Genomic DNA, 14083 nt, shown 5'->3' with positions numbered 1-14083 from the left:
ACTTGAAGCTCAATAAAAGTTAATTAAAAAAAAAAGCCAAGGGAGCACAGTTGCCATCCCAGTGGGCCTGGAAGGCAGAGCTGAAGCCCAGAGCTGAGGGACCTCCACTCAGAATCCGGAGAGTGTGGCCAATACCAGAGTCCAGAGTCTGGAGGACAGGGCTATAGTGTAAACTGTCTGAGAGAACAGAGGATTATTTTCAAGCCTTGAAGGCTAATGTAATGTGTTCTGCTGACTTGCCTGGTGCCTGTTATGCCTTCTTTCTCTCCAGTTTCTCCCATTTGTAATGGAAATATCTAGCTTGTGCTTGTTCTGCCATTGTACTTTGGAAGCAGATAATCTGTTGTCTGGATTTCACAGATGAAGAGGAATTTTTGGATTTTGGTCTTGGAGTTGATTTAAGACATTTGTTATGATATGACGGGTTGAATATGTTTTGCATATGGCAAAGACAAGAATTTCGGGGGGGCCAAACGGTAGAAGGTCATGGATTGAACTGTGACTCCCCAAACTATCTGTCAACTTGGCTAGGTCATGATTCCTTTGTTTGATTATATAATTGGCTAATATTTTATCTTCTGCTATGATTTCCTTGTATGTTGTAAATCCTATCACTATCATGTAAAAAGATGGATTAGTGGCAGTTATATTGATGAGGTCTACAAGATTCGATAGTGTCTTCAGCCAATCTCTTTTGAGATACAAAACCAGAAGTGAGCAGAGAGACATGGGGACCTCATACCACCAAGATAGCAGTGCCAGGAGCAGAGTGCATCCTTTGGACCTGAGGTTCCTGCACCGAGATGCTCCCAGAAAAGCGAAGACTCATGAAGAAGACCTACCTCCAGAGCCCACAGAGAGAGAAAGCCTTCCCATGGAGCCAGCACCCTAAATTTAGACTTGTAGCCTACTAGACTGTGATAGAATAAATTTATCTTTGTTAAAGCCATCCACCTGTGCTCTTTCTATTATATAGAACCCACTGCCATCGAGTTAATTCCAACTCATAGCGACCCTACAGGATACAGTATAGCTGCCCATAAAGTTTCCAAGGAACGCCTGGTGGATTCGAACTGCTGACCTTTTGGTTAGCAGCTGTAGCACTTAACCACTATGCCACCAGGGTTTCCATTTCTGTTATTCTATACTTCTGTTATAGCAACCCAAAATGACTAAGATGAAAGGTAATTAAAAAACTCCCAACAAAAAAAAAACCCTGGCTGTGACAGCTTCACTAAAGAATTCTACCAAACATTCAGAGAAGAGTTAACGCTAGTACTACTAAGGGTATTTCAGAGCATAGAAAGGGATAGGGTACTCTACTCCTGAACTCACTCTATGAAGCCAGCATAACCTTGATACCAAAACCAGGTAAAGACTCCACAAAAAAAGAAAATTAAAGATCAATATCCCGCGTGAAAATAGACGCAAAAATCCTCAACAAAATTCTAGCAAATAGAATTCAACAACGTATCAAAAAAACACCTCACCATAACCAAATGAGATTCATATCACGTATGCCAGGATGGTTCAACATTAGAGGAACAATCGATGTAATCCATCACACAAATAAAACAAAAGACAAGAACCACATGATCTTATCAAATTATGCAGAAAAGGCATTTGACAAAGTCCAACACCCATTCATAATAAAAACTCTCAGCAAAATAGGAATAGAAAGGAAATTCCTTAACATATAAAGGGCATTTACACAAAGCCAATAGCCAACATCATCTAAATGGAGAGATTCTGAAAGCATTCCCCTTGAGAACTGGAACCAGACAAGGATGCCCTCTATTACCACTCTCATTCAACATCATGCAGGAAGACCTAACCAGAGCAATAACGCAAGAAAAAGAAATAAAGGGCATCCAAATTGGCAAGGAAGAAGTAGAAGTATCCCTATTTGCAAACGATACGCCCTCATTCATAGAACACTCCAAAGAATCCACAACTACTGGAACTAATAGAAGATTTCAGCAAAGTCTCAGGATACAAGATAAACATACAAAAATCAGTTGGATTCCTCTACACCAACAAAGAGAACTTTGAAGAGGAAATCACCAAATGAATACCATTTACAACAGCCCCCAAGAAGATAAAATACTTAGGAATAAATCTAACCAGAGACGTAAAAGACCTATACAAAGAAAACTACAAGACCTACTGCAAGAAACCAAAAGAGACCTATCTAACTGGAAAAACACACCCTGCTCATGGATAAGATGACTCAACATTGTGAAAATGTCAATTTTGCACAAAGGGATCTACAGATACAATGCAACCCCGATCCAAATTCCAGGGACACTTTTTAATGAGATGGAGAAACAAATCACCAACTTCATATAGAAACGGAAGAGGTCCCAAAGAAGTAAATAATTATCGAAGAAGAAGAAGAAAGTGGGAGGCCTCACGCTACCTGATTTCAGAACCTATTACACCGCCACAGTAGTCAAAATAGCCTAATGCTGATACAACAACAGATACATAGACCAATGAACAGAATTGAGAATCCAGACAAATTCAACCACCTATGAGCAGGTAATATTTGACAAAGACCCAAAGTTCATTAAATGGGGAAACAACAGTCTCTTTAACAAATGGTGCTGGCATAACTGGATATCCAGCTGCAAAAAAATGAAACAAGAGCACCTCACACCATGCAAAAAAAATAACTCAAAATGGATCAAAGACCTAAATATAAAATCTAAAATAATAAAGATCATGGAAGAAAAAATAGAGATAATGCTAGGAGCCCTAAAACAGGATATGGACAGACTACAAAACATTACAAACAATGCACAAACTCCAGAAGAGAAACTAGATAACTGGGAGCTCCTAAAAATCAAACAGTTAAGCTCATCAAAAGACTTTACCAAAAGAGTAAAAAGGCAACCTACAGAGTGGGGAAAAAAAATTGGCTACGACATATCTCATCAGGGTCTAATCTCTAAAATCTACAAGATACTGCAAAATTTCAACCACAAAAAGACAACTCAATTAAAAAATGGGCAAAGGATATCAACTCTTCAGAGAAAGATTAGACTTGACTATATAAGATATAAAATACTGATGAGGAATGTGCTTCTTAGCTCATATAGACACATGAGGCTATGTGCGCGGCTCCTCTCTGGAGGTGAGATGAGAAGACAGAGGAGGTCAGCAGCTGGTTGAGTGGACATGGGAAATATAGGGTGGACAGGAGTGTGATTTCACATTGTAGAGAAAGCAACTAGGGTCACATAACAATGTGTGTATAAGTTTTTATATGACAAACTGACCTGAATTGTAAACTTTCACTTAAAGCACAATAATAAAAAAAAGGGGGGAGGGGCAAAGGATATGAACAGACACTTCACTAAAGAAGACATTCAGGTGGGTAACAGATACATGAGGAAATGCTCACTATCATCAGCCATTACAGAAATGCAAATCAAAACTACAATGAGATGCCATCTCACCCCAACAAGGCTAGCATTAATCCAAAAAACACAAAATAATAAATGCTGGAGAGGTTGTGGAGAGGCTGGAACACTTACACACTGCTGGTGGGAATGTAAAATGGTACAACCACTTTGGAAATCGATTCAGCGCTTCCTTAAAAAGCTAGAAATAGAAGTACCATACTATCCAGCAATCGCACTCCTTGGAATATATCCTAGAGCAGTAAGAGCTGTCATACGAATGTTCACTGCAGCACTGTTCACAATAGCAAAAAGATAGGAACAACCTAGGTGCCTATCAGCAGATAAAGGGATAAACAAATTATGGTATATTCACACAATGGAATACTATGAAATGATAAAGAACAACAATGAGTCCACGAAACATCTCATAATATGGATGAATCTCATTCATCTCAAACATCTCATAATCATGAATGCTGAGTGAAATTAGTCAATGGCAAAAGGACAAATATAGTATGAGACCACTACTATAAGAACTCAAGGTTTAAACACAGAAGAAAACATCCTTTGTTGGTTACAAGGGTGGGGAGGGAGAGAGGGGGAGGGGAATTCATTAACTCGATAGTAGACAAGAGTTATCTTAGGTGAAGGCAAGAACAACACACAATACAGGGGGTCAGCACCACTGTACTAAACCAAAAACTAAGAAGTTTCCTGAACATAACCAAACACTTTGAGGGAGAGTGTAGCAGGAGCAGGGGTCTGGTGACCATGGTTTCAGGGGATATCTGGGTCAACTGACATAACAAAGTTTACTAAGAAAATGTTCTGCATCCCACTTTGGTGAGTTGGCATCTGAGGTCTTAAAAGCTAGTGAGTGGCCATCTAAAGATGTATCAATTGATCCCAACCCACCTAGAACAAAGAAGAATGAAGAACACCAAAGATACAAGAAAAATATTGGCCCAAGAGACAGAAGGGGCCACATAAACCAGAGACTCCATCAGCCTGAGACTAGAACTAGATGGTGCCTGGCTACCACCAATGACCACCCCAAGAGGAACACAACAGAGAGTCCTTGATGTCGCAGTAGACAAGTGGGGTGCACAACTCAAATTCTAGTAAAAAGACCAGACTTAGTGGTCTGACTGAGATGGGAGGAACCCCAGAAGACGTGGCCTCTGTACTCTGTTAACCCAGAACTAAAACCATTCCCGAAGCCAACTCTTCAGACAAAGAATAGGCTGGACTCTAATTCATAAAATGATACTTGTGAAGAGTGTTTTCCTAGTTCAAATAGGTACACAAGAACTCAAATTCTAGTAAAAAGACCAGACTTAGTGGTCTGACTGAGATGGGAGGAACCCCAGAAGACGTGGCCTCTGTACTCTGTTAACCCAGAACTAAAACCATTCCCGAAGCCAACTCTTCAGACAAAGAATAGGCTGGACTCTAATTCATAAAATGATACTTGTGAAGAGTGTTTTCCTAGTTCAAATAGGTACACAAGACTAAATGTGCAGCTCTGGTCTGGAGGCAAGATGAGAAGGCAGAAAGGGACAGGAGTTGGCTGAATGGACACAGGAAATCGGAGGTAGAAAGGAGGAATGTATACTCATATTACACAGACAGCAGCTACGGTCACATAAGAGTGTGTGTATAAATTTTTGTATAAGAAACTAACTTGAGCTGTAAACTTCCACCTAAAGCACAATTTAAAAAAAAAAAAGTCATTACAGGAGAAAAAAAAAAATACATGCCTGAGGAACCCTGGTGGTATGGTGGTTAAGAGCTCAGCTGCTAACCAAAAGGTCGGCAGTTCAAATCCACCAGCCACTCCTTGGAAACCTTGAGGCAGTTCTACTCTGCCCTATAGGGTCACTATGAGTTGAAATTGACTCAACAGCAACAGGTCAACACACCTGAAGTTTATTTAAAAAAAAAAAAAAAACTGACCCATCACGGGGTAAGAAATTATAACAAATGTATTCAGAGTCTAAATAAGTATAAGAACATCCAGAAAACACCTTTCAAGCTATAGCCCAACAAAAGAATCTGAGCATTTCAAGCTCTCAGTCACTGCTGACGACCTAAAATGAAAAGGATAGGTGAGAAAAGAAGGGCAAAAGCCCGGCTTTTAAGAATTTAAGAAGTGAGTTTCCTACCTCTATCGTTTTTCTTTTTTTTACTGAGACCATGTAAAAGGGTAAGAGAATATATATAAAAATGGAAGGGACAGGTCTCTGACAGGAACTTTACTTCAGAAGAACACTCAATGATCACACACACTGTGAGTTTCCTTGGTGGCTCACTGGAGAAACAGGAAGAATCTTTGAGGTAGATTAACAAGATCTCTGAAGACTAAAGGCAGGGTGGGTTCAAGAAACAAACTGCAGAATGCTCAGGGTAGAAAGAGACAGAAAATCTTGTGTCTTAACCCAACATTTTATAGATGATGAAACCACAGCTCATAGAGTACAAATGTAGAATAGCCACTAGTTGAACTAGGACCAGAAACCTTATCACTGCACAGTATACTAATCATTATTCCATACTCTGAGAGGTACTTCTTCAGCTCCCAGTTGGAAGTAAGATGACAATTCTTCCAATACAGGCCCTATCAGGCCATGCTAGGACCAAGAGTACAAGATGCAGGTATACTTTTTATCTACAGCAGCAAAGAGTTTAATTTGGCCATCTAAAATTGAAGTAAGGCATAGTTCTACAACAGCGTAAATTAGAAGTGCAGAATAGGCTATGGTAAGGTGATTGTTAAGACACCTTAAGTTACAATTGCAAGATAGGCTAAGATAAGATGGCTGACTCATAGAAGTAAGGACCAGGGAATAATGTATGACAGAATTCAGAAATATAGTCTAAGAGCACCAGGGTTCACTGTAGTGAGTTTGAATACTTAAGACTAAGTCTACAGCCAACTGCAGCCTTTATCTGAATCAGCACCAACTCTCTTAGTCCCCTTAGGACAAGAGAGATCTGTTAAAACCAAGAATCGGTTATGTTCATTTATTCACAGGCCTACAAAAAGCACATGTGCCAAATACTGACACTAGGCACTGAGGATAAAAGTAAAATGTAAAAAAAAAGGATCCTACCTTCAGGAAGTTCATGTAATGGGGGAAGCCATTTTAAATCCTTTAGATAAAGGACCTTGTTCTCTAGGAACTGATCAGAAGCTAATTTTTTAAGGACTCCAAAATTTCTCAGAACCTTTTCTCTAGAAACAGTGGTTTTCAAACTTTGGTGTAAAATCAGTCTCTTGAAAACTAATGAAGAATACAGACACCCAGGTTCCTTGAAGTAAGAGAGGGTCCGGCCTCTGTATTTTTCCAGTTCCCCAGGTGAGAACCACTGCATTTCTCTTTTAATCAGGTCCTTGATTAAAAGGTACCCAAAGAAGCATTATAGTCAACAAAACAAAGGACAAAAGGAAACAAGAGAAACTCATTAAACAAACATTTTCTAGGAGACCAGGCTAAGAGAAGAGTATATGGTCCCTGCCCTCATAGCATGTATAAGAAGGCAGAAAATGAAGAAAGGGAAGAAGAAAAACAACAGGTGGGACACACAGAAATCATACAGCAAGATGCCAGATTTAAAGTCAAGCCTATCAATAATCACATTACATGTAAATGGTCTAAAACTCAATTAAAAGGCAGAGATTATCCAACTGGATAAAAAAGCAAGACACATTATGATGCCTAAATGTCGAACAATTCTTTTTGGTACAGTGACTCTGTGTATTCTTTCCAACTTCTTTTGATGCTTTCTGACTTGTTCAGTATTTTGCCCATAGAATTCTTCAGTTTTGCAACTCCAGGCTTGAATTTTTTCTTCAGTTCTTTCAGCTTGAGAAATGCCGAGCATATTCTTCCCTTTTGGTTTTCTAACTCCAGGTATTTGCACATTTCATTATACACCCACTCCTTGTTTATTGATATGGTTAGGTTCCAAAGACCGGGTTGTAATGTGGAAATTGGCGTTATGCAAAAATGGAGGATGACCACATCAGATCACAAAACAGAGGAAGGCTACCTCATTGTATAACTGACAAATTGCATCATTACGTAACTGCCAAACTGCTGAGGATCATGGCCCAGCCAAGCTGACATATACCCTTAACCATCACAGTCAGCATTACTCTTGTATCACACCTCAGTATTCGTTACCACCAAATGTTCATCGTTAATGTGCAAAATAGTCAGACAGTAGAATTTCTACTACTTGTGTAAATGCAAAATGATAGATAAGACAGTCAATAAGTGAGGAATAGATATAATACTTTGTTTTCTCATCAAGCCACCCTTTGAAATTTTCTGTTCAGCTTTTTACTTCATCATTTCTTCTGTTCACTTTAGCTACTCTATGTTCAAGAGCAAGTTTCAGACCTCCATTTTGGTCTTTTCTTTCTTTCCTATCTTTTTAATGATCTTTTGCTTTCCTCATGTATAATGTCCTTGATGTCATCCCATAACTAGTCTGCTCTTTGGTCATTAGTGTTCAATCATCAAATCTATTCTTCAGATGGTCTCTAAATTCAGGCGAGATATGCTCAAGGTTGTACTGTGGCCCAACTTGAACCTGCATTCAGAGCAATTGATGGTCTCTTCCACAATCAGCCCCTGGCCTTGTTCTGACTAATGATATTGAGCATCTCTCCATTGTCTGCTCCACAGATGTAGTCGATCTGAATCCTGTGTATTCCATTTAGTGAGGTCCACATGCATGGCTGCCATCTATGTTGCTGAAAAGTATTTGCAAAGAATAAGTTCTTGGTCTTGCTAAATTCTATCATGTGATCTCTGGTGTCATTTCTATCACCAAGGCCGTATTTTCCAACTACTGGTCCTTCTTTGTTTCCAACTTTTGTATTCCAATTACCAGTAACTATCAGTGCATCTTGACCGCATGTTTGATCAATTTCAGACTACAGAAATTGGTAAAAATCTTCAATTTCTTCATCTTTGGCAAAAGCAATTGGTACATAAATTTGAATAAGAGTCATATTAACTGACCTTCCTTGTAGGGGTAAGGATATTAACTAGCATAGTACAGGCTTCAACACATACTGAGTATTACTACAGGCATACTTCATTTTATCATGCTTTGCTTTATTGTGCTTCAGAGATACTGTGTTTTCTACAAATTGAAGGTTGGTGATAACCCTTCATTAAGCAAGTCTACTGACGTCATTTTTCCAACTGTGTTCACTTTGGGTCTCTGTGCCACATTCTGGTAATTCTCGCAATATTTCAAACTTTTTCATTATCCTATGGTGATTTGTGATCAGTGACCTTTGATGTTACTACTGTAACTGTTTTGGGGCACCATGAACTGTGTCCATACAAGACAGTGAACTTAATTGATAAATGTGGGTGTCCTGACTGTTCCACCAACTGGCTGTCCCTCCATCTCTCTCCCTATCCTTAGACCTCCCTATTCCCTGAGACACAACAATATTAAAATTAGGCCAATTAATAACCCTACAATGGCCTATAAGTGTTCAAGTGAAAGGAAGAGTCACACATCTCTCATTTTAAACCAAAAGCTAGAAATAATTAAGCTTAGTGAGGAAGATAGGTTTGAAAGCCAAGACAGGTCAAAAGCTAGGCCTCTTGCACCAAACAGCCAAGTTGTAAATGCAAAGGAGAAGTACTTGAAGGAAATTAAAAGCGCTACTCCTGCGAACCAATGAATGATAAAGCAAACCAGTCTTATGCTGACACAGAGAAAGTTTTAATGGTCTAGATAGAAGATTAAACCAGCCACAATGTGCCCTTAAGTCAAAGACTAATCCAGAGCAAGGCCCTAATTCTCTTCAATTCTATGAAGGCTGAGAGAACTGAGAAAGCTGCAGAAGAAAAATCTGAAGCTAGCAAAGGTTGGTTCAGGAGCCTTAAGGAAATAAGCTGTCTCCATAACATAAAATGCCAGGTGAAGCAGCCAGTGCTGATGTAGAAGCTGCAGCAAATTATCCAGAAGATCTGGCTGAGATAACTGACAAAGGCGGCTACATTAACAACAGATTTGCAATGTAGATGAAACAGCTTTATATTGGAAGAAGATGCCATCTGGAACTTTCATAGCTAGAGAGAAGTCAATGCCTGGCTTCAAAGCTTCAAAGGACTGACTCTCTTGCTAGAGGCTAATGCAGCTGGTGACTTTAAATTGAAGCCAACGCTCATTAATCATGCTGAAAATCCTAGCGCCCTTAAGAATTACACTAAATATACTCTGCCTGTGCTCTATAAATGGAACAACAAAGCCTCGATGACAGCACATTTATTTACAGCATGGTTACTACATATTTTAAGCCCACTGTTGAGACCCACCGCTCAGAAAAAAAAGACTACTTTTGACAATGCTTATTGACAATGCATCTGGTCACCTGAGAGCTCTGATGGAGATGTACAAGGAGATTAATACTGTTTGCATGCTTGCTAACATAACAACTATTCTGTAGTCCACGGATCAAGGAATAATTTTGACTTTCAAGTCTTATTTTTTAAGAAATACATTTCATAAGGCCATAGCTGCCATAGATAGTGATTCCTCTGATGAATCTGGGCAAAGTAAATTGAAAACCTTCTGGAAAAGATTCACCATTCCAGATGCCATTAAATACATTTGTGATTCATGGGAGGAAGTAAAAATATTAGTATTAACAGGGGCTTGGAAGAAGTTGATTCCAACTCTCATGGATGACTTTGAGGGGTTCAAGACTTCGGTGGGTGAAGTAACTGCAGATGTAGTGGAAACAGCAAGAGAACTAGAATTAGAAGAGGAGCTTGATGATGTAACTGAATTGTTGTAACCTCCTAAAAACTTTAACAAATGAGGAGTTCCTACTCACAGATGAACAAAGAAAGTCATTTCTTAATATGGAATCTACTCCTGGTGAAGATGCTGTGAACACTGTTGAAATGACAACAAAGGACTTAGAATATTACATAAACTTAGTTGATAAAGGAGCGGCAAAGTCTGAGAGAACTGATTCCAATTTTGAAAGAAATTCTACTGTGGGTAAAATGCTATCAAACAGCATCACATGTTACAGGCAAATCTTCTGTGAAAGGAAGAACCAATTGACGTGGCCAACTTCACTGATAGCCTGTTTTAAGGAACTGCCACAGCCACCTCAGCCTTCAGCCACCACCATCCTGATCAGTCAGCAGCCATCGACATCAAGGCAAAACACTTTCACCAGCAAAAAGATTATGACTCGTTGAAGGCTCAGATGGTTAACATTTTTTAACAATATTTTTTAACTAAGCTATGCATATTGTTTTTTTAGACACAATGCTATTGCACACTTGACAGACTACAGTATAGTGTAAAAATAACTTTTACATGCACTGGGAAACCAAAAAATTCACGTGACTTGCTTTATTGTGATATTCCCTTTATTGCGGTGGTCTAGAACAGAACCCCCAATATCTCCAAAGCATGCCTGTATATTAGTGCAACTAAGAACTGTATGGTCAAAAATACTAGCAGGCTAATATTAGTAGATCATTAAATAAGACTTCACATTGTTAACTCATTTCAGTAAAATAAACCACACAACCAACCATGATTTTATAAAGAAAAAGTTAAAGGCATAAAGTTACAGAGTCAAAATCTTGTTCCAAAAATAAACAAGTCCTACCTTTAAGGTCTTGTAGGCAGTGCTCATAGTGGTTACACGATGATTGGAATGATTACCACCCAACTTACAGAGATGACAAACAGGTCTCTTACATAACTCACAGTACATGTTTATTCTCTCCGTTTCATGTTCTGGGCACATTAAAATCTATTGAGTAAAGAATACAATGTGTGTTACGTTTCTTCATAACTTAGATGGCACTCAGAAAGTTTCAAGTAATCTAACAAAATCCAAAATACAAAGATTTGCTTTATAAAAATCACTACATAAAACTGTTTAAATAGAAATATGACAAATAATCAAAGCTTTTGATACAACACATTAAAATTCTCTATTAGAAATACTATTTTTCAATTTGAGGAGTCAAAATGTCCACTGAACATGTACACATTATTTCTCTTCAACTTGGTGATAAGAAGGTGAAAACTTCACTCCTATCAGATGCAAAAGGAATGATTACCCAAGCTAGAAAGGTCATCCTACTAAGCAATTCTTAATCATGATTAATATTCTCATAAGGCACTAAAACAAAGAACTGATGAGAACCCATGGCCTCACCATCCCTCACTGAGAGTCTTGGGACACTTTATTATATACTCCCAGATACATTAATTGCACAGACTTTGACCAAATTTAGAACTGTGCCTTTTCTGGTTTGACCAAATTTTTTTCCTTTTAATTTTCTGTGTAAATTATCATCCTAGGTACATTTGAAATTTTATGTAAAATAATTATTTACATTTGGAAGAAGGTGAAGAATTCCTTAAACTAGCATGTTAATGAACTCAAAAAGCTGTCTATGATTTCAACAGACTAGATTTTATGCAACTATAACTCATCTGATAACTTACAGATGTTAAATAAAACAACAAAAAATTTCATTACGAAAAATCCTAGTATCAATGTAGAAACCCAGGAGAGAAAAACAATTTGAAAAGATTCCAATTTTTCAGCATGCCCAAGTTTCTACATTCTCAAAACCATTACATTTATAATAAAACTTGTTTTTCTACAAGGAATGAGCAAAACAAAGACAAATATTCTACTGAATAAGATACCCTTCTAGAATTTTACAATATTAAACAACACTAAACACATGAAGGAAAAAAACACTTTTTTCTCCATATAACCTATTCATATTTCTTTAGTTCTCCCCATCAATGTTTTATATTTGTAAATTAAAAGAATGAGAGTTTGCAATTTATACTCAAAATTTCATGAAATTCGTAACTTGTAAAAACCAAAGCCTCATATAATTCAGTTAACAATCTTAAATTCTTTCACAGTAGAATAGTATCAATTTAATCTTTTTTGGAAACTTATTAGAACACCATAAAGTTAAAAAATTTTAAAACATATGACCTCAAGCATTTAAAATAAGATGAAAAACGTAACAGTCATATTGAGATAATTTGTAAAAAACAGTCATTCAGAGGACTTCCAGCCAACGTGGCATCAGAGACAGAAGCACCACGCTGTCCTTCCACAGCAAAGACCTGAAAAACTAAGTAAAACAGACAAAACTATCTGAAGTGTCAAATGAAGAGATAACTCAGCCAAGCACTACAGTAAGAAACTGACAGACAACAAAGGCCGAGGAGAGAGACGTGCAGAGGGCCCCTATCAGCTAACGCAGCATGGATTCCCCATCTTGGACCACTGTAAGATATCAGGCGACAGGGAGGATGGGAAAGCGGCTTCACAGAACTCTCAGCAGGAGACAGAACACCTGGTAGCCAGAAATACACGCTTTCCCCACTGCTCTACCTGTGTGTTTCCTGGCTGGCAGCAGTAGCTCAGCCAGCTGGGAGGTGCAGTGTTCATGCTGCTTAGATTCACCCAACCCACATCGGAAACTGGCGGACAGGGAGTAAAGGAGAGCTGCTTCACGGGGTTCCCAGCAGGAGAAAGAGCACCCAGTAACCAGTGATATATGCTTTCCAGCCCCCACCCTCCTTCCCCCTGCCCCCTTTGGCCTCCTGTGCTTCCCACCTGCCCCAGTCTCCTGGCCTGGAGGCAACTGCTTTGGCCCCGGGCAGCTCTGGATCCACCCCACCCACATTGGCTGGCTCCTTGAGTGCCATTTGTCTGTTGCTGGTATTCTTTTTTTTATTTGTTTCTTTTGGTTTCTTCCATGCCTCCCACCACCTCCCCCTCCTTTCTCTCAAACACCTGGCTCACAGTGTGCTATCTTTGCTTCCTCTTAAAAGGCTGTGAAGCACCACCTGACTGGGGAACCACTCCCCTGTCCCGCAACACCACGCTGGTGGGATCCCCGGAGATCTTTTTTTTTTTTTTGCTTTGTTCTGTTTTGTTTTCTTTTTCTTTTCATGGCTTGGGAACCCCTACTAGCAGAAGTGTACTGCAAAGCTTAGGGGCCACTCCCCCAATCTGCGCAGCTGCATAAGTGGGATCCCTGGGGGCATTTTTTTCTTTTTTTTTTTTTCCTTTTTCCTTTTTCTCTTTCTTCATTTCTCAGTTCTCGTCTCCCTATACTTACCTTCTTTTCCTGTCTCCTGAATATCTGGTGCTATGTGACATCTACATCCCCTCTGGGAAGGTTACACTGCAGTCTGGGAGCCACTTCCCAGTCTTTGAAGCTGCATAGGTGGGACGCCTGGGAGCTTTCCTTTTTTTTTTTTTCCTTACAAATTTTTATACAGTTGTTTTTTTCCTGTTTTTTTCTTTTTGTTTTTCTCCATTTCTTATCTCTCCACTCCAATGGCAAATTCTCTTGGCAATCTTTTTTTGTTTGTTTTTGGCTCCTCTTTCTCTCTCTTCTTTCCCATACCCATATTAGATCCACACATCACAGCCGCCCTCCTCCTTCCTGCCTTCCTGCACCATGCACTGAACATCACACCCCCGAGTAACAAAGGCACAGCCTACCAGAACCTGCCCAGCACTGATTCCTGGCCCACCCTGTCAGCGCTAGTACATGCCACAAACAACTCATCCCAGCCCCTCCCCTTCAGCTGAACCTGCCCTGCCGCACCACAGCTGTGCAACT

At 39.3% G+C, this 14083-nt stretch overlaps 1 protein-coding gene across 7 annotated transcripts in view; it reads right to left on the bottom strand.

The window, feature by feature from the left end:
- Positions 1-14083, bottom strand: part of TRIM36 (tripartite motif containing 36) — a 63131-nt gene that overhangs the window by 29870 nt on the left and 19178 nt on the right. For all 7 annotated transcript variants that reach the window (XM_023549046.2, XM_010590592.3, XM_023549056.2 and 4 more), the window contains one exon: positions 11074-11220. In XM_023549046.2, coding sequence (XP_023404814.1) covers positions 11074-11220 — 147 coding nt within the window. The remainder of the gene's footprint in view (positions 1-11073; positions 11221-14083) is intronic.

The sequence above is a fragment of the Loxodonta africana genome, chromosome 2 (genome assembly GCF_030014295.1).
Source record: "Loxodonta africana isolate mLoxAfr1 chromosome 2, mLoxAfr1.hap2, whole genome shotgun sequence".
In the NCBI taxonomy this organism is placed as follows: Eukaryota; Metazoa; Chordata; class Mammalia; order Proboscidea; family Elephantidae; genus Loxodonta; species Loxodonta africana.
The sequence above is the reverse complement of the archived record's forward strand: the minus strand, read 5'-3'. Positions and strand labels throughout refer to the sequence as shown.